Source organism: Cuculus canorus, chromosome 2 (assembly GCF_017976375.1).
Source record: "Cuculus canorus isolate bCucCan1 chromosome 2, bCucCan1.pri, whole genome shotgun sequence".
Lineage (NCBI taxonomy): Eukaryota > Metazoa > Chordata > Aves > Cuculiformes > Cuculidae > Cuculus > Cuculus canorus.
This window is the reverse complement of record NC_071402.1, coordinates 140,714,784-140,740,079: the sequence shown is the minus strand read 5'-3', so window position 1 is coordinate 140,740,079 and position 25,296 is coordinate 140,714,784. Positions and strand designations below refer to the sequence as shown.

Genomic DNA, 25,296 nt, shown 5'->3' with positions numbered 1-25,296 from the left:
ACAATCTTAGTGAATTTTATGACGTAAAACTACAAGTTGAAGTTAGATAACAAAATCCATTAATGCATATATTAACTGCTAAAATTTAAAATAATATATTTTATATATTTTTTAATTATTTTAGAGTAGTTGCCCTGAAGGATATGGTTAACCTCACTCCTGCAAAGTGTTTTATTAATAGACAGCAGGAGCTCTTTTTATCTGACTGAAGGATTAAAATAATGTGAAGTTAAAACTATCTAGTTCCCTCCCTCTCTTCTTCTGTTCCTTTGTAAGATGAATAAAGGTTATTTGGAGTTAATGGCTGGTACATTTGGAACTAGTAACAGGAAATGCTCTTTCTAACAATAGGTAATCTCTCTTATAGGCAGGGCTGAACCCATTTCCCATTATAAGATGTGTTCTCATGCTCCTAATTCTGATGAACTTTAAGCAGTAAGGCTGAACATTTACATGTCAGCGTTCTGCCTCAGGCCAAATTTAGAATTTTCATGCAAAATACTCAGCTGTTTCCAAGACTGACACTATGACAGACTTATTCCCTTACTTGAAATTCTTGATGGTTTTTTTTGTTGTTGAATAGCTCTGTTTCCTTAGTATTTAAAGCTGAGGAGTTAAAGCTTGCTGAGATAGAAGAAAGTCTTTTGTGCTAGACACACGTCCTTGGCTATAGAATTCTGTCCAAATTTGGTAAAGTTTTGTATAACTTCAAATAAAGAAAGTTCACATATACTCCTAAGACCTCTTTGTTAGCACCAGACAGTCCTGGAATATTATGTCTGTCCAGTATGTTCAAGGAAGCTTCTGAGAATTAGTGGGAAGTTGTAGAACATTTGGTAGAAGTAAAGGGAGGTAATAGGCAATGGAAAAACCGTATTTGAGAAAGGTATTTGAAATGCCTTGGGTAAAGAGACGTAGCCTTGGAGAGGTGGACTAGACTAGTTTAGAAGCTCGGAGACAAAGTCATATGTGATAAGGGTGGTCAAATGGAAAGGAAGGGGTTGAACCTGGGGGAGATGAACAGAAGGGCATGGGCCACCAGTCTATGCTGTCCTCAAAAGCCTGAGAGGGAGGAATGTTTTCATAGTCTCAGGGTGGTTTGAAAAGAATATACACGTGTGAAATCTATAGTCATTTGTGAATGTATTTCAGCCACCTCCACAGGAAGAACAGTCGTTGCTGTGGTCATTTACTGCACCTTCTCAAGGATTTGTATGATGGGCCTATGCGTGAACTGTATGCAATGATAACTATATACACTAAAATGGCATTTAAAGAAAACACAAAGGTTATAAACATACACATACAGGTTTAGGATGGGCAGGACAAACTGTATTCTGTCACTGTGGAACTTTTCTTTTGTGATTTAGGGTATTTTTTTCTGTATATTACCATCATAACATTAACTACTTGCTGGTGAAGTAAGTCTAAAACAACTAAAAGTTTGGTGCATAAGCTGGATGTTTTCTGGATATCAGTTTTGTAAAGGAAAATATTAATTTTTGTACTACTGCTCTCCCATGCATTGCAAAATCTGGATGTGTGTAGTGGATAGAGTATAGGAAGTGAAAGAAAGTTGTTATGGATACGGTAGCTGAATCCATCGGTGGAGAAATGGGTCCCAACTCTGTCTTTGCTACAGAGTTTTGTCTGTTGCTCAACAGTGACTTAAGATTTTTAAGATTTCATCTTGTTCTGTTATGTTGAAATTGAGATTCCTCAGGACTGATTTGCAGAATTACTGAATATTTGTACAAGTAACTTAAATCTGTACTGTGAACATATTCAGGTGTTGGGAATCTGAGAGTGAACACCTTGAGACTGCTGTCTGTTTTTGGAAATTAAACTTTTTCATATCAGTTTGCAGGTTGTCTTAGAAGTGCAGATAGTGCCATTCCTACTTTCCAGGGTGCATTGTGAAGATTGATTAATGACTGTAATGAGAGCTATAAAAAAGCCTCTGAGGAAACTAATATCCCTACCTTGACAGTAGGATTTGAATAGTGTGGTCTGAAAAAAGATACAACCACACATGGAACCATCTCTGCCGTGTACCAAATAAAGCAGGGGGCCTCTCAAAGGGTAACATGTGAATACCTGATTGAAGACAGTATCCTGATGCATGTGTGCTAGAGGGACAAATTAAGATTTTATGGGCAGGCATTCCATAACTTATGAACGTTTGACTTTGCAATCTTCTAAATACTCTTTTCATGCAGCATTTTTTTAATGTGTAATTTATTTTTCAACTAGGGACGAGAGTGGTAGGCTCATCGTGAAGAGAGAAGTGGGAATGGGAAGGCTCCAGCGTTAATTATAGTTTTTTTTTTTTTGTGAAAATAAGTGTTTGCTTGATGCTGTGTTGGCATCTCTAATTCTGTGGTTACTGGTCTGAGAAGGAAATAACCATGGAGAGTGCTCTTTCTGCAGTTGCAGTATGTGTGGTGAGCCCACAGCACTCCCACAGAAGCCAGTTCCTCAGGCACTGGGGAATTTTGCTCAGTTGTTGCCTACCTCCATTCATGGATAAAGGAAGGCTTCTCCTTTAAAGGCTGAAAGCCTTTTTGCAAATGCTTTATTTACAGTAAAAAGAATTGCCACATTGCTAAGGGTACATTATGGAAAACGAAAACAACCCTGTTCTTCTGTATTCTCTGTTCTGTAGGTAAAGTACAAAAGAGACTTTGAAGAAAGCAAAGGAAGAGGGTTCAGTATTGTCACCGACACGCCCGAGTTGCAAAGACTGAAAAGGACTCAGGAACAAATCAGTAATGTATGTGACTGCCATCTAAAGTGATTGTAGATGGAGAAATAGTGTGTCTAAGAAAAGGCATGTTTGTTGGTGTTTCTAATGAAGTCTGTGAGAGTGAAGAATCTGATTTTGGTGACTGATTTGTGTATGTCAGATTTTGAAGTGTGTGTAACTTTGTACCACGGACCTGTACGGCACATTGGCAATGTGTGTTCACCTCTCCAGCTTTCAGCAAGTGTGCTCAAAGTATTTTCTGTATTAAAATGTTTTGACACTTTTTTGCTTTTTTTTAATAGCTTTTCCAGCAAGTAAGAATAGTATTGTAACTTTTTATTTGCATGTAAACTCCATGAATTATGTAAGCTATAGTTTTGTCTTTTTTTTAGCAGGAGCTGTCAAAATTAGTGTAACTGGCAAGATGGCATTTTTTAGAAGCAGATGAGATTTTGATACCGAGCTTTAAAAGAAAATACGTGCGAGACAATGTTCTGCAAAATGAGAAAAAAAAAAGACAAATAGCAAAAGTTAACCATATGTTTCATTAGCTTAGAGTGTGACTACAGAATGCTTTCAGGAGTGGGATATTCTTAAATGAGACGTTTCCTGACTTATGTTTTCACTAGGAAAGTTATTTATTTATTTATTTATATTGTCTTCCCCTCTAGCACAATTAACTCACAGTGTGATGCAGTACTGGGTGATATGTTCTCTGCAAGTTATGATATGTATGAAATGGGTAAGAACTAGAGGAAACTAGAAATTATACAGAATCAATACCATTAGCTTGTTTTGGCTTCCTACCTGATCATTCTTCTGTTGTAAGAACTTGTATTTTAAAATTATTTTGTGATTTTTTTTTGAGTCTTTCCTTGTAGTAATAAAATAACAGTGTGGCATCAGAGGCACCCAGTGTAAGTATGATCAGAAGAAAGTGATGGAGTTTGTTTACTTGAAAGAAGAAACCTTTTTTCCAGTTGGGAAGTTATTGAAAAAAAAGCCACTGAAAAATACTAGTTTATCACAGCAATAGAGGTGTACTATTCTTCCTGAAGCATTTACTGTTTAAGATTTTTGTCCAGAGCTGGTCTTTGAGGTGAAAAACTTGGACTCATTTCATGGAGCTGTGGCCAGTGGGGAGGACAGTTAATTTAAGAGTCATGCAAATGCTCTTTTGGTAGATAAGACAAGAACAGAAGCTCATGTCTTATGTTATTGCTGGGGCTAACTGAAATTTCTGTTTTGTGAGAGAGGAAGATGTATTCTTTACAGTAGCAAAAAGCATGGCCATTAAGACTTCCACTTGGGATCTGGGAAACTTTAGCGAGTCCTCGATTTTAATCAGCTGCATTTTTTTATTCAGACCAGGAATTTAACTTGGGTCCTCTCATGACCTACATAGCTTTCTCAAGCAAGACTGTTTCTTTTGTGTGTGGTAGTTCTGGAATGCATCAAGGAGATGAAATGAGCAATACTCTGATGAATACTTAATCCCTTGCATGGGTCTGCTCTTTTAGGAGAGGCTGAGAGTAATACCCTACAGCAGGCCTATCGTACTCAGTTTTTGATACCAGTCTGTTACAAGAAATTTAATTAGATCTCCTAAGCCCAGTACCCTCAACAACAGAATATGGGATAGTGTGACACAGCTTGTTTGCATACTCTTCCCCTCGCTCTTGTTCAAAGTATATTGGGTTTTCTGTTACGAAAAGGAAAAAAGCAAACAAGAAGTTTTGTGAGATGAGAAAGTTTTCTTCCCACCTCTATTTTTTCAGTGGGACAAGGGTATTTTTCTTGTAGCAGAACACTTTGTTGCACAATTGATGGTGTTATCTGGCTTCTGGCTTCTGAACTAAAGGCATCTACCTACCTTTTCAGATCCAGATTTTTAGGTGGTTTTTTTTTTGGTGGTTAAATGTATCACAGCTCTCTTTTCATCCTGATCACCCAGACTTAACAATATCGATTTGTTTTGCCCATTCTTATCAATACAGATTTGTTCCCTTATATCTTAACAATACAGAGTTGTTTTCTTTTTTTCGATGTACGGAGCAGGCAGAGATTCCAAGTCATGGACTCCATTTGACATAATTAATCATGAAGGGTAAAATGGAATTTTAAAATGTGCATGATAAAAGAAGTTGCATTTCATTTATGCTTACGCTAAAATAATAATATGGTTTATAGCATTATACCCTAGAAGGATAATTCTGCATAGGCTACAACTTGAATCTAATTAGAAAACTCCTTTATTATAGAAATGCATTCCACTCAGAGTAGTTTCTGTATTTATCAGATAAATAGTATACATCATGGACTAAGGATCTAATTAATGTTTCAAGGCACTGAAAGGTAAGCACTTTAGTAATTCTAAAATAGTTTTACTTTAAATATATAGCAAAATGGAAGAATACTAATGTATATATTTAATTTTCAGTTTTGTTTTGATTTCATCTTGACGTATTAGAATCTTCTCAAAGAGCCTGTCTGAAACAAAATTATAACAACTTTATCGAAGGGGTAAGTGAGCACAGTTAAGCATGCAGCTACTTCTGTTGAAGATAAAAACCAAAATAAAACTAACGATAATATATTTTATTTAGCAGAAATCTTTGAAAATAATCTTTTTGTCCTGATATTAAGTTTTCAGCATACATGAATATGAGCACAGTGTTCTTACTTTTTAAAGAATGTTTTATGCTACCAGTGTAAACCTTGCCAGGAAAGGATATAGTGGGGAGAGTGTAAGGAGAGTGGGTTGATGGGAGGTGTAGGATTTGGGTTGCTATTTTGCCAGCAATCCCGCCTCTGAAGACTTAGGCCGAACTATGGAATTTATTTAGTGGCTCGATGAATGTATCAGGACCAGAATGGAGTTCCTTAGAAAAAAAATAAGAAATTTACCCCAGTGTCTCATGTTTTTTTGGCATTAAAAGCCTAATTCTGCAGATGTACAACATGCTTATTAGAACCACAAAACCTCTCTGGGACACTCGGGTTCAGCTGCCGTAAAGGACAAGCTTGTTATAGCTTCTTAGCATTGAGCTACCTTTAAAGGCGTAAACCAGATGTACTAGTATGCTAGTCAAGATTGATGTAGGGAAGACTGCATAAACTAAGCAGTTTTTCTAACTGATGAGTTTGCAGGATTTTTAGCCCCCCCTTACATGGCTGAGCAGGCATTTTAAAATTTAAATAGACTTTACAAATTAATACGTGTGAAAATCTTTATAAGTATTTTAAAAGTTTATTAGTATTTTTTCAATTATTCCAAATATAAAACTTCCATCGCTTCTGCTGCAGAAGTCACTCTTTCTTGGTGTTGAATATGCAGTTAACATGCACAAAATTTATGCTGTTCACACAGAAAAATGTGTTAGTTTTGTTAAAAAACTGTGCAATGTTTTTTGTCCATCTTGAAATTGGGAGGATTTTCAATCTGAATGCAAATATTTTCAAAATGTGAAAATACTACTTATTTTTATAGGTGATTTTGCTAATAAGCTAAGTGTAAGCTGATTTTACAAAGAAAAACTTAAGGTGGCAAAAGGAAAAGAATAATTAAAGAAGATGGCAAAGTCTATTTATTGATCTATCATGACACATGGCTAAATGAAGAAAACGGAACTCAATCTAATAATATTTCCTTTGGGGAAATGGAACACTTTCAGCAGTTTGCAGCAATGAGCTGCAGCTTACTGCCACTGCACTTTTATGTCTAGATATATGGCTTGAAGTGTGTTTTATCCTATGTGAAATAAGTTGCTCTTTCTTAAATCTGTTCCTGGTAAATGTCTGCAATGTATAAAGCAAAACAGGTGTCCATACAAATTGATGGAGTGAGAAGCTTTCATTAAGATAAAGGCCAGTGCTTGGATAGTAGGGGTGCTGGCTTGGTTGTGTGGCTGGAAGGGTGTATGGAAGCTTTCACAGTGGTTGCTCCCATTACATTGAGAGCCTTTGTAAGCATTTCTCACTTCCACATTCATGCTGTTATGGGCTTAAGTCATATGGGAGCAAGGAGCAGTGCACATCTGTGCCCTTCTTCCCTTTGAGAGCAAAATGGAGTCACGCAGTTCATTTAGATGTATCTGACTCGTTTTCCAGGAGGTTTGGATCGTATATGAAATGAAAACTATGCCTTAGGATAAAAAAAGTGGAAAATAGGATAAACAGATTAAATGTAGTTTACAAAACACATTTCTAAAGTATCATAATGTGGTGATGATCTTAAGTTAGAAAGGACGGTAGAGTTAGAAAGAGGTCACTGAATGACTCCTGGGGGATGAGGGTGTCTTCTGACGTATACCTGAAGTTAGTGAAGCCTGTATTGGATGCAGAGAGACAGCTTGAAACTCAGTTGATTTTGGACAAGCTGCAAGTAAAGCCAACTAATTTTTTTTTAAACATCCTGATTCCAGGAAATAAATGTACAGAGCTTTTTGCTTACTTATGTGATAACAGTAATTAAACATTTGTTGAATTACTATGTAGATTTGCACTTTCTTTAGATTTAATTTTTGATTATATGTTATAGAATTTTCTTATAAATTAAAATCTTGTAACATTCTCAAAAGCAGCGTATGTGGCTTTGAATGAGAAAAGGTATGTATTAATTGTCTTTAATTAAATGTGGTTCATGTTTTCTTTCATGTATCAAGGGTCACATTCTACCTCCATTTAAATTTATACAGCCTCAGAGGAAGCAGTGGAGGACAGGATTTCCCTTGTAATTTGAAACAAATGAACACCTGTTTTCTGGAGAAAGACAAAAATTAATAAGGAATTGGGTACTACCTCAGATGTGATATAAATATTTCTTCACGCAGCAACTACAGGAGGAAACAAAAGATGTTACGGCTGTATTTGTGCCCATCTTCACATCTGAAATTAGAAAGTGTCCCTAACTGAGCCATGGAAGCTGTGGGCACTGCTGTTCAACCTGTTTACTTGCTCAAACATAAAATGATCTCTCCAAAATAGATTGTAGAGAAAATTGGCAGCAGAAGATATTAACAAGGTCTAGAGCTCCATTTGTAGGATTCGTAGTATAAAGCTTGCAGATACTAATCGCTAATAGCTTTCTCCCTCCATTGAATTCATATGAAGGAGAATAACATAAAAGGGAACAAGAAAAATTGACTGCGACATCAATGTCTACATTTCATAAAACCAGCCATGGCACATCAACAAAGAGACTGGGTAAGCATATTAAATAGCATACAAAAAGATCTTCTATTTTCTAGACGGTGCTTGGATTTTCAGTGCTTCTGAAATGATTCACACTTCGGTCTAACTTTCTTTATATTCCTAAGCATGTTTTTAGTTGTTATTGTTTCAATTGGAAAACGTGCATTAAATCCTATATGACAACTATGTCTACTAACATACAGAATAGCACTTTCTTCCCAGAGTATGATGTGCTGCATGCCTGTAGCAGGTGTGGAAGGCTCAGTGCACCATGGTACTATTTGCCTCCTGTTCACGTTGATTCCTCTGACAGTTTAACATGAACTGCAACTCCAAGAGCTGTTCATTTTTAGGTATGATGTAGGATTAATTCTACACAACCGCATTTCAAATGTGCGGCATATAGCTCACATCGTTAAGCATCTGTGAGTTGTGTTCAACACCATTTTTTTCTGGCTGGGGGAGCTAGAAGGCTGAATATTGTAATTCCTATTGCTAACCAAGTGTATCTCTGCAAGAAGGTGGAGTTTCTACTGTGTTCCTGTGCAGTGAACATTCATGCATAGAATACATGCATACAAGTCCAACCTTGTTCCTTTTCAGGATTTATCTCCTAATCTTGCATTGTATAGATATATGCAAGTGGAAACTCTGAGAAGTCCCAGGTCCTTTGGTTTTCTAATATTTCTATTGTTTTTTTTTTTTTATTTCTCATTTTGAGTAAGCAGAAATAATTCTGCCTTTAAATGTAGAGTCCCAATAAGTGTTTTGGAAATGACTTAGCAAAAGAATCACGTTACTTTTCAATGACTGTGAGTATCCTTTGCTGATTTCTACAGTGTATACTGCACAGCTTTCAGAAAACTATCCGAACACATGATTAAGAAATTATGAGTCTGAGGAAATGTAGTAATAATTTAAATACAACTTGTGCTAAGTGAGCAACTGGAAACCTTTGAAAATGCACTTCAAACCTCAATGTGTATTCTACTTGAAAAAGAAAATCTTTCTTTAATGATAATTTTCAAAGTATTATGCAAAGTTAGAAAAATACAATGTTAAATTAGCCCTTATATATTTGAATCTTTACCTGTACTTTCAGTAAAAAGTCTTAAGTTATTTAATGATGTATTGCTTTGTCCACTTCCTCCTGTTTTGATCCCTGTGTAGGATAATAGTCACCATGCATTCAGCTTTGTAATGTTTTCTTTAATTTATTGTTTATTTACTTCTTAGCATGATATTCTGCACATCATAAAATGTTGTAAAAGTAACCTGTATCTCCTTTGTGGAGTTTTCCTCAAAGCTTCTTTCTCACTTCCTCATCTGTATTGAATGAAATTGTTTTCAGAGTTTTCTATGAAATAAGGAGATATTGGAATCCCCTTTTATGTAGGCCTTATATACATGGAGATCTAGAGCACAGAGATTAAAGTATTCATGCTAATCCAGTAAGCGGCACTTAGAGCAAACCATTATCTTCTACTTCAGCCTTCCATAAGAGGTAGAGGGAGGCACAACCATTGCTAGGGAATTTTACAGCTGTTTGTTGGAGAGGAAAAGATTGCTGGGAATCCAGAGCAGTGCGTTTTGTGATTCATAAGTAGTGGCACTGACCTCTTTTTCTGCCCCCATAACTTTTTAAGATTCTATTTGTTGGTGTACCTTTCTTAATCTTTGTGATATACTTGATGATAGCTCTCAAAATGTGTGAAGCAGCAGAATTTCTAAACCACAAAATGCTGACGGATACTTTTTTGAATGTTGTATACTCATTACTATTATTTTGTATGGATCTATCAGTACAGATAGAATTGAATAATTGATAATTGTTGACTTTAAGGAGTGGAAAAGTTCTACTGACCATATGGACTTTCAGTTTGCAGCAATTTATAACTCGGTCACATTAGGTCATATTCCATGGAAGTACTAAAACAGATTTCCCTATCATGGTGACATTCTTCACCTGCTGAAGATCAACTTCCTGGTCCAGAACAGGAAAAGCGTTACAGTCTATCAATGACGTTGTTGTAAGAATACTTTATTTTTGTTGCACAGGTGGAAAGATGCATAAATCTTCACCAGTAAGAAAAGGAACATTTTACCATTGAGAAGCTGGAAAACAAACTATTTCCCAAGAGAGAGAACTGCATTTGGAAACACTATTAGCATTGAAAATTGGAATTTATAGAGGGTGTTAGCGAGTCATTTGAGCTATTATATCCCATATTTGTCATAATAGCATTAGATGTGTAAATTCAGATAGGTATTTTGGTAAGTGCATTGAAACTCTAACTCCAAATCTGTACTGAAGTTCCAGTAAGCTACTAATGTGTGAGAGAAACACCACATCATCACACTGTATAAAATGGAAGTGCTTGTCTGTCTATTTGGATGTGAATGGGTGGCATATGACCTTGGGACAATCTCTGCTTGGGTAAGGCTTCCTTTCAGCAAATTGACAGTGAGGATGGGTAAGTGACCTCAAAAGAACCCTTACAAATGTGAATCTGAAACTGTCCTCAGAGACATAAAGGAGAAATATTTTAGGTTAAGTGGATCTCTGGCAGTCAAAGCAAGCAGATGTGACACCTACATAGCTGCCTTTTAGATGGTTTTATTCCATCTGGCGTTATTCTACGGGCTTGGTAAGAAAAACCTCTTTTCCTCTCATTTTTTAGCAAATAGAATATGATATATATTATTGTCATTTATTATGTTTTTTTTCCTAGGATTTAAGAAATCTTTGTTTTTATAAGTTTATAGAAGAAATTGCTGTAATTAATATTTATTTTCTTCTATATCATTGTTTTTGTATGTAATTAGTTGATTACAAAAGTTATAGAGCCTTTATGATGTTAAAATACTTCTCAGAGTTTCAAAAAGTTTTCAGTGAAGTTCCCCATGGAACAGTTTAGTTTTTCTAATTAGAATTTAAATAAATACATTTCATAGGATGACTACAACCTTTCTCGCAATGTTGACTAAATAAAATGGGTTGTAGGGTGGAAGTAAAATAAGCCATCCTGAAAATCCCCAAAGATATGGATTTACTGCGTTGTGTAAGTGGGTCAACTCATGCATGAGAAATGAATGCTATTTGTAAACTGGTTGCAAAAATATAGATGTTAAGTAGAATTGAATCAAATGATAATCTAAATATTTTTATAGAGAAGTCCTGTCATGCTTCTCTTTAGAAAACAGCAAAAAAGCTGAGCATTATGGAGAAAGAATTAAAACATGTATTTGTGATGCAGTAGAACAGTGTTATTCAACTCCAAAATCAAGGGCATTGTATTAATTTATGTTACTGGCACTGCTGAATTTTCAGTTGAACCTGTATCTGGTTAACCTGTATTTGGATTGATTGCTTTACATGAGATACGTTTTAATTCAGTAAAGAATTCTTGATGATCAAAGTATTCAATCCAGTCTAGAAAAATACATCTTGGGCTTTTTCTGGTTAAAATAATGGTAAAATAGAAATACCTAATTAGGAGATAGAGAAGATAAAGATAGAAATTTCTGTCTTTTTCATCTTCGGTTTGTAGTTTTTCTCTCTGTAGTTTATTGGGATAGAAAGTCCCAAGCTGTAATGAAGGCAACTATAAAAAGTATTTTTTAGCAACTATTGTAAGCAGTAGTCTGTCATTGACTAAAGGATTTGAGTCTCTAAAAGTGACTTCAAATCCTAATTGGCTTGGATGGTTTGTGATATTTAAATATATGGCTTATTCTGTTGTGGTATTTAGCAACTAAATCATGGCAAAAAACAAATGACAACTTTTTCCTGAATCATTTGAATATATTCAAACATTATCAAAATCACTCATTATTTTTAATGAGTACATATTTTTGAAGCCAGTGTATTTTACATATAGTGAAAAAAGAGGATGGAAATGAAAACTCTTATTAGTAGCTCAACTTGGGAGCTAATTATGTTGAGGCTTTTGGAATGAGAAAAAACTTAATTAGCCAAAAATTTGAGAACCAGGAATTAGCACCTCCAGAGATCCTTGAGTAGTTAAATGCTCACAAGGAAAAAGATAATTTCTAATTTCCTTATTTTCCTGTATTGCTCATTACTCACTTATGATTTCAGCTTTTAATTCTGTCTTATCTGATGCTTTTGTACTGTGTATCAGTTGCTAGGGCAGCATCTTAGGCAGTAAACCTCCTGCTGAAGAACAAGATGCTCTGCTTCTTCCAAAGCTAATGCCATCTTTAATCTTGATCCCTGGAGAATTGGATATCTCATTCCTGTGATGCTCATAGACTTCATTGACTTTGACAGCAGGGATACCTGGTCCTCTGTGGCATGCGGTTATTTATTTTGCATGTTAACACATACGTCTGTGATTTCCTTCGCCTGTCAGTAGGTACATTAGTTGTGACAAAGTCAGCACTGTAGTAAGTGTAAAGATTAAACTTTTTAACCATTCTTACACAAGAGGGGAAGTAGCAAAAGTTTGCATATGACGTTTCTGCTTGTGCCTACAAAGATCTTGGAGGATAAGAGTTTACTTTACCAAAAAGCAGATTAGAGTGCCACAAGTATGGTTTTCTAACCCTTCTGCTCTTGATAGTATTCAAATGATGATTTAGTTGCAGAAATGTTTGTATACTTTTTTGAAAGGTTCTTTCTCTGGCTCACACCAACATAGTATTGCTGCTAGCAACCACAATATTCTAGTGGGAAACTGAAGTGGTTTTTTTTTTTTTTCACAGATCTGCCTTGAGTTAATTTCTTTCTCTCCTATCTTTGCTGAGTTGTTAAGTTTGTGACACTGTTCAGTCCTTCAGAAAGTCGAGGTATAAAAGGGCAGATACTGAATATTTCACTAAGTGAGCCATAGGCAGCAAATAGAGGGAGTCTGAACCTCAGTCCTGTGGTGACTAAATACTGGCTTTCAGAGAAGTCTAGTCTGAGGAAAATGTTATTCATTCGAGAGGTGGTTGTTTTGAACTACGAGGATGCTTGTTTTCAGGCTGTTTGTTTTCAGCCTTTCTGAGTTTCACTCCTGCTGCACCCCTGATTTATGTTGGCTTCCCCCTTTCCTCATTAGGAAATGATGGCGTAAAATGAACCCCTGTCCAGTTTGGCCAGTCCAGCTTTTTTCCAGCTTTTAGAAGGGAAATATACTCCAGAGTGTTTGACTTACATTGTTGCAGTTGACTAATTTTTATAGGATTTGATATAGTAGGGGAGCTCTTTCTGATTTCTAGGATAGTGAGTGTGTAAGCAGCTGAGGGAGATAGTGTGGCTGGTGTGGGTTTTGGCACAGCAGAGGTGAATTTTGAATTTGAATGGCAATTTTTTTAAGAGGTGGCTGAGGTGCGAAGGTAAGCAGAGTACCATACATATTCCTTATGTGCATGCAAGTGTTGTTGCATGTCTATGGCCAGTTGATGGACCAGTATTAGTGAAGACTAAAATGGTTTTGTCCCTAATAGAATTTTAGTGATTTTCAAGTGAATCTACTAATCACCCTACCACACTTGGCATCACAGGACTGTCTTGGAACATACAAAGTGAATTAATTCCAGGTGAAACTAAACTAAATGATGCACTTCAAACACTAAAGTGTATCCAGTCCATTCAACCAGATTAGAGCTAGACCATAGCTATCGCCCCCCCCCCCCCCCCCCCCCCCCCCCCCCGCTGTAAAATATGGACTTTATGTCCTCAGAACCATTTCATTGAGGAGATTTGCTCTCGTTGTGCTGCAGTACTTGCTAATGGAGACGTTGCTTATGTTATCCAGCTTAGGAACCAGTCCTTGCTTCAAAGTTGTGTTCCTGTGAGAACGGAAAGTGATGCTAACTACAACTACAGGCTTTAAAATTCAGAAAGGTGAAGGATGGAAATAGTGGGTCCTGAAAATCAGTTTGTTGCATGACCTCTGTTTGCCCTGTCAAGGGGTCACCGAGACTTGTCTGGTGTGCGCACTAAACTTGTAATTTATGTTTGTGGAGGATGTCAGGAGGAAGATTCATGTCTGGATGTGCAGGTGCTCCATTAGGACTTTGAAAGACATGAATTGATTATGTGGTTATTGCCACATGCAAAATCAGCCTGGTCAGAGACCCCCTGACAGGGAAGCTTAGTTCATAAACACTGAGCCAGGCTGCATCTGATAGAGCCTCAAAATGTTAATGGTAGAGAACTAAGATAAATTTGGGAGTTATCACATCTGATATACTGGGCCTGAACTTTGTGGATGACATACTGCATCTCTCAGACGTTGGAACTGACTTTGCCATGATTTTTGAGTCTGTATCAGCAGAAGATAGGCATGCAGTCCTTCTGTGTATGTGTATGTATGTGATACATGAAGGAAGGCAGGTAGCCAGAAATGTAGCAGTACTGGTTGCTGTTGCTTTGGGAGCAGTATTATATATGTCAGGTGAATAAATGAGACTTGGAAACTGAGTGTATTCCACAGGCATAAATGAGACTTAGAAGTTAGCTGGTAGTCTAAGGCCTGAAGGAAAAGATATTCCTATGGTCCAGAACAGCTTGAGGAACTTGGGCAATCCAAGGAAATCTGTTCCATGTTAACAATTTGTATATATGTTGCAATACGACTTTTCCTGACACCAACAGATCTTTCTTGTTTGTCAGCCAATTTCTCTTAGACATGATGGAATGCATGGATCAGCAGTTGTTGGCTTGTGCTAAGACAGGACAATACTTTTCATTTCTCTCTTCAGCAGCCCTATTCCTACCAAATTTTCTACCAGCACCACTGGATCAGAACAAACTTCTCCAAAGTTGCCTTCTGCAAAAGAAATGAACAGGTTTTAGCCCTTTTTCATGGACTTACTTCCATCGCTGTCTCTTAGAGTACTTATGCAGCACATTCTACTGAGGAACCTTGCTGTCTCTTCCTGCTATCCTTTCTTTCCTTACCTGTCATCATTCTTGCTTGCCTCCCTTGTAGCAGGCAGCAGGAGAAATGCTGAGTTAATCCAACCAACTGCCAGTAGGGTAATTGTAAAGGAAACATGGCTAAGGGGGAAGAGGAAAGCAAAATATGAAATACTACTGCATTTTGCTTCAGCTGGTGCTAAATGCCACAGGAGAAAACAGACAGATTCTGAAATCCTCATAACCATGGAGTCCGTAATGTGCTGACAGAGACTAACTAGTGATTCACAATTTTTGTAAGGTCTCTACACACTCAAGCTTCATTTTTAAACTGTTTTTCAGGTTCCTTGAAAAGCTAAAAATTACTTTATTTGTTGCTGTTTTCACATTAAACCTGTTATTTTTGGAGAACAGTTCATGGGCAAAAAGTGAATTCTAGGAGATTCCAGGGTTTCATGTAGAATTCGGGAATGCTTAATACTTTATGATCTATGTATACCACATGCACCTGTTTCTAAGAGGCATTTGAAGTTGTTACTTTGACCCGTAAAGACCTAAATATCTTGGCAGCTACCATCTCTTTCACAAGTTTATAATGTTAGTTAGAAGACGAGATCACTTACTCCAAAGTTGTGATAGGAAATTTCTGTGAGGTTTTCTTTGATGGAGCCACAAAAATCACACCTAGAACAGTGACAGATTATATCTGCAGAGTAGTTCTACATATTCCCAAACCAGAAGACATTACTCAGGCAGATGTACTTTTCCTGATGTGAATATATTGGCAGTAAAGGTTTTGCTGGAATTTTGCTGTAAAACATCACAATTAGCATTTTTAGAATAAGATGACACCCAGCTGATGTTGTTCTTTGCTCTGAAGGAAGAGTATCCAGCTAGGTCACCCCACTTTCACTTCTCTATTCCTGGTTCAGATTTCTAGAATTTAGGCATCCTGTTGAGTGTTGTACTAAGTGGAAATTTGGGGAGCTCAGCTTCTTGTGATCCAAGAATAGATGTGCTGAAAAAGAAAAACAGTTTTTCAGGAATGGAAACAAGAGAAGTTCTGCTACTTATTGACTCCCTGTTGATTTGTACTAATTTTCTCTGATTTTGATTGCCTTCATGACGATTCATCAGTGAGCTTAAAGATATTAAAAGTTACTTTTTCAGAGATGTTTGTACCCGAAAGAGCCAAAAGAGCTTAACTTAGGTGATAGGCATATGTTGTAGGCACTGCAAAATTTCAATGAATGTGTACTAAGTTTCCTAAATAATAACAGACATGTTGGAAATCTACGAGAATATAAGACATACCAATGGAAAACTTTTATCACAAGGAGTTACAGTCCTTTACTTGATATAAAAAAGATTATTGAGAAATAAAATCATATGGGGATACAGGTTTTGAGAAATTCCTTTCCATTTGGCTTAATATCATTTTTCGTAAAGTTCGGGTAATTGTATTTCCTTGCTTGATGTGAGTATATGAAACAGTATAAAACTTAAAAGTGATAGACCTTTTCAAAATTCTTACAATCATTATTGATAATTGTACTAATGGCCATGTAACTATAGATGTGTGATATAGTTCCTAAGTTTGACTCATTGCAATGAAAGCTTCCTGGATAGTTTTTACTTTGGAAGATACTAAAATTTGACAAACGCTTTTGTTGCCGTGTGGAGCCACTTATAATGGAAGTACAGGCAATCCTTTTCTTGTGCTCAGAATATGTGATAGTCTATTGTGTGAGGATGTTTCAGATGTAGGTTGCTATGTGTGTGTGCTGCCTGTGTATCTCTGCCGTTGGAGAAGTTTCACTTTGCAGACCAATTTTTCATAAAAAGTTGGGGGAGGCAGGGAAGAAGAGGACTAAGAGAAACCGAAATAGTTAACACACAATTGCTTTGAGCCAAAGCAGAATTCAGATCTGAGTCTCTCTTTTGCCTGAAATACTTGATCATAAGTCTTGCACTTGTGTATGTCATGCCTTAAATAAATTTTATATGAAAGAATTTTACTGAAATCACATGAAATTTCTGCATTTTAGAGGAAAGTAGCGTGCTGGTCATCCTTTTCAGTCCTACTGGATAAACAGTTAAATTGGTGTGAATTCATAAACAAAATGGGTGGTTGGTGGTGACACTTGGATTTGAAATATCAGTTGTAACTTTCTACACTGTATTTATATGTGCAAACCAAAGAGGCTCCAGGTTTAATGTTTGAAGGACCATAGATTAATATCTCCCAGTCTCCTGTATGTTTTACTGCCAAGATTGGGTATTTGGCTGCTCTATCAGACTGGAATCTTTCCCCTCCTTCCCTTTGTCCATCTCCAGTAGCAACAAAACTGGAGCTGAGCTTCTGTGTGTCCCCTTCTGCTAATGCCCAGCCTAAGACAAGAAATCTAGGTGGTCACAATCAATTTGCCCTCACAGCAAAGTTCCTTTTTTTTCTCGTTTCAGCTCTATCCAGTTCATGGATGGGTTGCAAAGTGATTTCTTCTTTGGAGGCAAATAGTGTAACTTCCACATGAGGCCTAAGTTACCGACATCTTTACCCGGTTTTGCCAGTGAGGTGGACTGACATGCCTCTGACTAGTCTGTCTTCGTTTTTTACTTGGGACTTTCCTCTGTCAGCTCAGTGGTTGGTGGCATTCTCTGATGCTTTCTGGTGACATCTTACTGGGGTAGAGTGTGTTTACAAAAATGCCAGGAAACGTAGAGGCACAACTGTGTTCTGTTTGGTTTCCTGAAACAATAAATCTGCATACTTGTTCCAAAGACTTATAATTATCAGCGTCCAGGAAGCCAAACCTGTTGGTAGATCTGTGTGGTCGGCTCCAGATGCCATGCCAGCAGATTGCTACATCAAGGAAAATCCCTTAGCTTGTGTGTAGGCCTGAAAATGAGGGGACGTCCTGCTACTCCTTTTCGTCTTATTTAGTCATGTGTGCTTCGCTGCTAAACTGGATCTACACTATTTCATCTTTTGTGTTGATTTTACAAACTGTTTTTTAGGGTCATATCAGATTGTGATTTGGCAGACTTGATAGATTTTGCAGAATTACAATATTTTAAGTCTGGGTGCATATGCTTAGTTCTGTATGCATGATCTAGAACAGTTTTCCTGAAATGAACTGTAGAATATTGTAAACATTTTTAGATTTGTCAGAAGTTTTCTTGCACTGGCACATAAGGGCTGTTGCATTTATATAATACTAAAGCACTATCAACTATTTCTGATGATAGAAAACATACTTCATTTTATTCAAATGCAGTCACACAACCCATGCTTGTCTACAAGCAGATATATTTTTAATGTAACTTTGCTTCGCTAAGCAAAGTTTATTTATGTTACAGTCAGTGCTTGAAATGACCTTGGCAAATTACAGTGTCCTGTAGTGAATAACTTTCTGAATGCAAATGGTGAAGCCTGAACTCCGTAGGTGAATAACAGGAATTTTGAAGTATGCTTTTTGTATGGCTTAATAACAGCGCTGTACTAAAAGCTATTTAATCTTTCTTGTCAACAGTTAATCTTGATGACTTCGTAGACACAATTTTTTGTTCTAATTTGGTTAGTGGGATCCTTTAAGTTAGTCGCTCATTTAAAAAATTATTTAGTTTTCTCTTCGCTTTAATCTTTTAAAAAAGAAGTCTGCTACCACATGGCTAGCAATAATCAGTATTTTACCTTTATTTTCTTCCCCCCCTCGTATTTCCTTGACTACATTATTGATTATGTTATTTTTTTATCTAGAAATGGAGAAAGTCATTGCTTATTGAAATTATAGTTTATAAAGACTCTGTAGTCTTTTAAACTATATTTCTTTTTTGGTAGCCTGAAAGTCTTCTACATGGTTTTGCCAGCATCTCTGCTTTGTCTGTGCTTTCCACACAGATGCCTTCCACACTTCCCCCTCATATATCTGTAGCTTTGGCAGGTTGGTTAGAAATACTCTTAAGTCAGAACAAAGTAAATCAAGGATTTTTAAAAGCTGACTTTTTTTCTTCCCTGGATTTTCTGGTCAATCTTCATTCAGTAAATTTTGCTGGAATTCTGTTATGGTAATGCTATATATAATGATGAGAATTCCCCACTATACTGCTTTGTGGGAACCTGCTTGACAGATTGTTAAAAATAGCCTTAATAAAAATAAATTAATGCTATTTGTAAAGGTGCTTATAGTCAATGTGGTGATAAGCTGCGATATCTTAAAAAAACAATTAAAACCCCTTAAATAAACATTTAATACTAGCCAAGTTTTTTATTTTGAAACCTATAAAGAGATCTTATGTATATGAAGAACATAACAACATGGATGAATTTTGCTTCGCAGAACCCAGAGGAGATTTCTGCCCACAAGCTTCACTTTGAAAATGTGTTTTAAGAATAGAAATGTTGATAGTGTGGGAGATTTCTGTGTAATGAAAAAATCTTTGGGTTTTTTTTAAAAGCAATGCTATTGTTCATGTTTGTCTATAATAGCCCCTCACATCAGCATCTGCACATGCAACCATTATCTCCGCTGTTTAGGTCATTAAACTGGATGTATGTAAGGTTGTGTAGAAAGGTTGCATGAACAAAGTATCGTTCATCAGTTTTCCATCATAGCTATCCACATGCTTCCTTCTGCCACTTCCGGTCTGTTTCCTTCTTAAAGGAAAATGAGATCATCCAGGCTAGAGTAGTCCTTTATAAAAGGTATGTATCTTACATGTTGCAGAAGTGTTTTTATTTAAGAACAAACCAGAGCAGCTTATTGCTTCTGTTTTTTAGGCCCAATAGAAAAAAAATGAAAATTTGAACGATAGTAAATATTCTGAAGGATTAGGTAAAGTTCATTAAGAAACTTTTTGGATACTTGAAAGCTTTGTAACTGTTTGGAAGCATATTTTAGTAGCCAACTTAAACCTATATGAGGACAGTTTATAAATTTAACAGATGACATCTTAGCCCAGTCCCTTAGTCAATATGTGTTACTTGATATCAGTCTTTACACTGACAGAGGAGAATAATTACATGAATATTTGAAAATTAGCAGTTTTTATGGCTATGATCTGATTATACTTATGTGTGAGCAGGTGATGACTCCAGGCAGTACTATGTTTATTTGAACCTTTAAAATATCCTGTTTGCAAAGCTTAAAGCAATTAACTACAGTGTAGTATAAATGTAATCAAATTGTAATATAAATATGCAATGCAAAATTACACTGGGCAGAATCAGTCTTGGTTAAGAGGTGATGGTCATAAATGACCTGTTAAAAGAAGTATTAAATAATGACTCAGGTTTGTGATAAGAGTAAGTTATTTGAGGTATGGCAAGAGCAGATTGTGAAGAATTACAGAAAGACTTTTTAAGAGTGAGCAACTGAACAATGCAATGAAAAATTAGAATAAAAGGGCAGATAAATACATATGTGTAAAATAATGGCCTCTGAACTGACTGTTACCTCTCACGAGCTACTTTTGTGAAGACATTGTGTCAGTGCTTAATAGCAGTCAAAAAAGTGATTAACACATTAGAAATAAATAGGAAAACAATAGAAGACAGAAGAAAAAATACTTGAATATACCTCTGTGGAAATCCCTTTTCCATCTATACTTTGGTTCTGGTACCTTCAACTTGGAAAAAAAAAATAGTTTGTGGAGAGTTACCGTAGATGATCAAATTCAATGGGAAGAATGATTGAGTCCAGGCTTAAGAGTCTTCAGCCTGGATAAAAGGTGTTCAAGAATTTACAAATGTGCTGTAGAAAGGTCTGCAAAATCATCATAGAGAACATAGTCAGGGAATGACTGCTTCCCCTGTCTTCTAATACAAGAACTAGGAGCTAATAAATGAAGCTCATCAGAAGCACAGTCAAAACAAGCCAAAGGAGGTCTCATTTTGTGGAAAATATTAAGTGGATTTTGTACTAGAAAAAAATGTGAGTGCAAAAAGTTCAGATCCATTCAAGAACAGGGCAGGAACTGAGAAGAAAAATCCACTATGGAATGAGACAAACCAAACCAGGCTCAGGAAATGCATCAAACTGAAGACAGCTGGGAGTCAGAGGATGTTTAAGTGGGGGAAGCATCACATGTATTTACTTTGTCCATACTGCTTCCTAGTAATGCTTGTGGCCATTCTTGGGTAAAGAACATTAGGCCAGATGGACCGTTGGTCTGAGGCAGTGCTATAGACTCTTAAATACTTTCTTAATATAGAAGTAGTGATAAAACATTTATGTAAAATATTTTCATAAAAATATAATATTTAAAGTATTTATATAAATAGATGGGAAGAAATTGATGCTCAATATAAGCTACTAGCTAAATACAAAGGACATAGAAAAAGAGTCCATGATAATTGGCTAACAGTTAAAAATAATAAGGCTTTTACAATAAAGGATCATTATAAGATGTAGTTGTACATTGTAATCTTGTTTCAGGTCAATGGAATGTGGTTTCTAATCTGATCCTTCTGAATTCATCTTAGCACATTGAATTTCTCTTTGAAAAAATATTTGAAATCAAGCTCTTGTTTTACATTTGAGATTTTAGTATTTTTAAGTTATCACTAGGAGATATAAAAAGTTACAGTGTTTTTGGAATGAAGCTGAAAGATGCGTCCCTCCCACTTCCTCAAGATGTCTGAAGCTGGACTATATGACTGCTTAAAGAAGGTTTGTTGTCTGTGATTAGCAAGCCATATGCTAGATGGCTAACTGGCAGTTTTCAAGATATAGTTGTTACCAAAGGGGTACCTCAAGTGGGGAGGCTTTTAGTGGTTTTCCCAGGATCTAGTCCTTAGTCAAAGACTTGAAATATTTTTGTTGGTGCTCTAGACAGTGAGATGAGATATTTGCTTGTAAATTGTGCAAATGCAAAGATAAATAATACCAGAAATAAAAGGAAGCATCTTGATCTTTAAACAAGTGCTGTTATAGAAGGATTTAAGATTCTGGGTTAAATAATTAAAGTAAAAAAAATACTTATTTTTAACAGTCAAATGTAAAATAATAGGTTTGTGAACCTGCAAGGCAAATGATACGTGTCACAGGATGAGGGTTGGTTTTGAAAATCAGAAAAAATTAGAATTCATTCTAGTTGCTTCTCTTATTGTAGCACTGGGGCAAATGGGCTAATATGATCCTTGGAGGTACAGTAAGAACAATGCTGAACAGGAGGAGAATGCACTCAGCAGAGCTTGCACAGAATCAGGACTAATACTTGAGAATTGTGTCCCTGTAATGCAGTAAATTTGGAATAACTGGGTAGAGCGCAAAGGGAGGACAACAGAAATGATCCTGAGGATTGTACAATTAGTGTTAAGTTGTTGAAGTGGCAGCTGTTCATTCAACTGCGAGACAGTTTTAGTCTCTGTGTATTGATATTTACACAAGGAAGTCAGATATCAGAAAAGCTGGGACTTCACCACAGTCCTGAGAGAAATATGACAAGATCTTGCAGTTGTAGATTTAAATAACCAGTAGCTTCCTGAAGATTGTTAAATGCAGTTTATAGTTTTATTTACAGATGAGATGGCCTGGATCAGTGCTTTTAGATGCTACAGAGAACGCTATCTTAAATGCCATCCTGTTGTGTTTTGCTCAGTTCAGCATCAGGCTAATTGGGTTTGGGATCTGGAGATTTTTTTTTCCCCACACACATTGGAAAGGACTTGAGGCCTCTTTTATTCTTCTGCCATGTGGTTGTGTCTTATTCTTAGTCTGTGCCAACCTGCTTACCATCCTCAGAATGAATTTTTTTTGTAATGAGGCCCAATAGTTTGAATTCAGTGAAGGATTTTGGAGTCTTGTGCTATGCAAGCAAGCCACGCACACAAGTGTACATCTGTATGAGAAAGAGAGGCTCTTGGCTGCTGAAGGGCAAGAGTTTCATCATCCTGATATTCTGTCCCATTTCTATGACCATTTTATTGATTTTTTTTGTTTGGTTTTGTTTTTCAGAGTTTTTGTGCGTGTCTTCTCTATGTGCTTACTGTGGCTTGCACTGTATGTAAAATGAGATTTGCTCTTCCCTTACTACTGCTCCTTTTGGAATTAGGAAGGATTGTAATTGTTTTCTTAGAGCATCCCTAACATCTCTAGAGCATCTTTAAACTGTCTGACTTGTTCTTGCCAGTGCTTATGCTTTACTTTAATTTGTTTATGATGGTAAGGCGAGTGAACTGGGGAAATGTATGCTATTTATAAGGACTTCCCTAGGTACGCTGTTGTTAGGTCTTTCAGCACATAAATAATTGACTTACTCTACTGAAATTCTGCTGACTGTGTAGAAGCTAAGAGGATATAACGCGGCATGAATGGCTTGCACAGAAATGAATAGCATCTGTGATGTCCAAGAAGTACAGTTTCTTAGAGCATCTCCAAGGAACCCAGCATAGAGACTGAAAAGGGACAAAAGTTAAGAAACGGCTGTGATTTCTGTGTCCAGCCTTATCATTGTTAGCAATCCTATATTTTTGCCCTTAAATTCCTTTCTCTTTTGACTTCATGATTGACTTGTAACATATTCACAGATACTGTAAGTGTGCTGTCCACTGTAATGCAGCTGAGCTGAAATTTTGTAATTTTTTTGTTGCAAAAGGGGAAATGGTTATATTTTGCTAAGCAGTATTTGTGGAATTCCAGTGGATGCATGCGGATTATATGTTCCTTATCATTTATATTCTGTTTTAGGGAGTGACGGAACTACTTTGAGAATAGAATATACAAATACCTGAAGTTAATTATTATTATAGAATTATTATTATAGAATTATTATTATCTTAGGTTCTGGATAATGTGCTTTTGTCCTGTGTTTTGTTCACTTACTGCGTACCGGTAGGTTGCCTTAAATCAATGGATATTGCATTCATTATCATCTTGGCTAAGATAAATTAATCAATAAAGCAAAGAAATTGTGAATAAGGAGATTCCAATCATCTTGTTACTTCTATGATGTATTCTCTTGTAGATGTAATTTTATCTTTCTTATTTAAGCAAAGGAGGCAGATTATTGTGAAATACCACCTTCTTTTCGTATTCACTGTTACCCCTACTTTCGAACACACTTTCTTGGTATTTCAGCGTTTAGGTTATTAGATCTATCCATTTCCCTCAACAAAGCCAGTTCCTAGAACAAACAGACAAATAGAAAATCTAACAGTGTGGTGCTTGAATATGAGTTGGGATGTGGCTACTTCTGTAGAGAAGATGGTAAAATGATGTAAAAGATGGGCATCAGCTGCTTGTGTAGGGACTGGAAGTGTTAACATATCCTTTTAGGTGTAAACCTGTAGATGTCATCTCTTTCTGTATTAGTGTTAACATTCCTCTGTAGAAGCAGCAGTTTCAGTTCCGATGCATACACTTGAAAAGCCCAATAATCTAGACAAGTTTTGGAGAAACGCTAAAAGATTGATTTCAGGTGAGATTTTAGGCCTTAATCCTTTTTTTTTTTTTTTTGTTCTTGAATGAAGTACTGAATTTTTGTTCTTGAATAAAGTGCTGAAAATATTTCATGATTTTGAAGAATCTTATGAAAAGAGGATATCAGAAATGGGGTCACCAGCAGGTCCAGGGAGGTTATTCTCCCTCTGTACTCGGCACTGGTGAGACCGCACCTCGAATACTGTGTTCAGTTCTGGGCCCCTCACCACAAGAAGGATGTTGAGGCTCTGGAGCGTGTCCAGAGAAGAGCAACAAAGCTGGTGAGGGGGCTGGAGAACAAGTCTTATGAGGAGCGGCTGAGAGAGCTGGGGTTGTTTAGCCTGGAGAAGAGGAGGCTGAGGGGAGACCTTATTACTCTCTACAACTACCTGAAAGGAGGTTGTGGAGAGGAGGGAGCTGGCCTCTTCTCCCAAGTGACAGGGGACAGGACTAGAGGGAATGGCCTGAAGCTCCGTCAGGGGAGGTTCAGGTTGGATATCAGAAAAAAATTCTTCACAGTAAGAGTCATTGGGTACTGGAACAGGCTGCCCAGGGAGGTGGTCGAGTCGCCTTCCCTAGAGGTGTTTAAGGAACGGGTGGATGAAGTGCTTAGGGACATGGTTTAGGGAGTGTTGGGAGCGGTTGGACTCGATGATCCAATGGGTCCTTTCCAACCTTGTGATTCTGTGATTCTGTGATTCTGTGAGGATACTTGAATATTTGATTTGACAATGAAATTGTATAGGTAAAAGAAAATAAATGCAAGATCTGGCATCTGGAAGATGAGTCTGTTAGACACTGAAGTGTATATTTTCAAGAGTAGAGATAATTAACCATAAGGATTGCCAGAAAAAGTTAGTATTTGATATTGCTAAGGCTAAGTCATGCTTATAATTCTCTGAGCAAAAAGCTTATCTTTTACAGCCAGTTTTGGGATTTGTGGCAAGAAAAGTGGTCAAAACATTACGGAGGAGGTAAATTGTAGAAGGGTTTGCCTACATTTGCCAGGAATTAGGGGTGGCAAAGAACAAAATTTATAGACATGAAACAGTTACTATTCTACA

General features: G+C 36.7%; 1 protein-coding gene across 4 annotated transcripts in view; it reads left to right on the top strand.

Moving 5' to 3' along the window:
* Positions 1 to 25,296, top strand: part of NEBL (nebulette) — a 257,190-nt gene that overhangs the window by 116,934 nt on the left and 114,960 nt on the right. For 2 of the 4 annotated variants that reach the window (XM_054057771.1, XM_054057772.1), the window contains exon 4: positions 2,666 to 2,773. In XM_054057771.1, the coding sequence (XP_053913746.1) occupies positions 2,666 to 2,773 (108 nt within the window). Of the gene's footprint in view, positions 1 to 2,665; positions 2,774 to 2,795; positions 5,270 to 7,858; positions 7,952 to 25,296 lie in introns of those variants that run through there. The other 2 variants (XM_054057767.1, XM_054057766.1) reach the window with 2 other exon arrangements.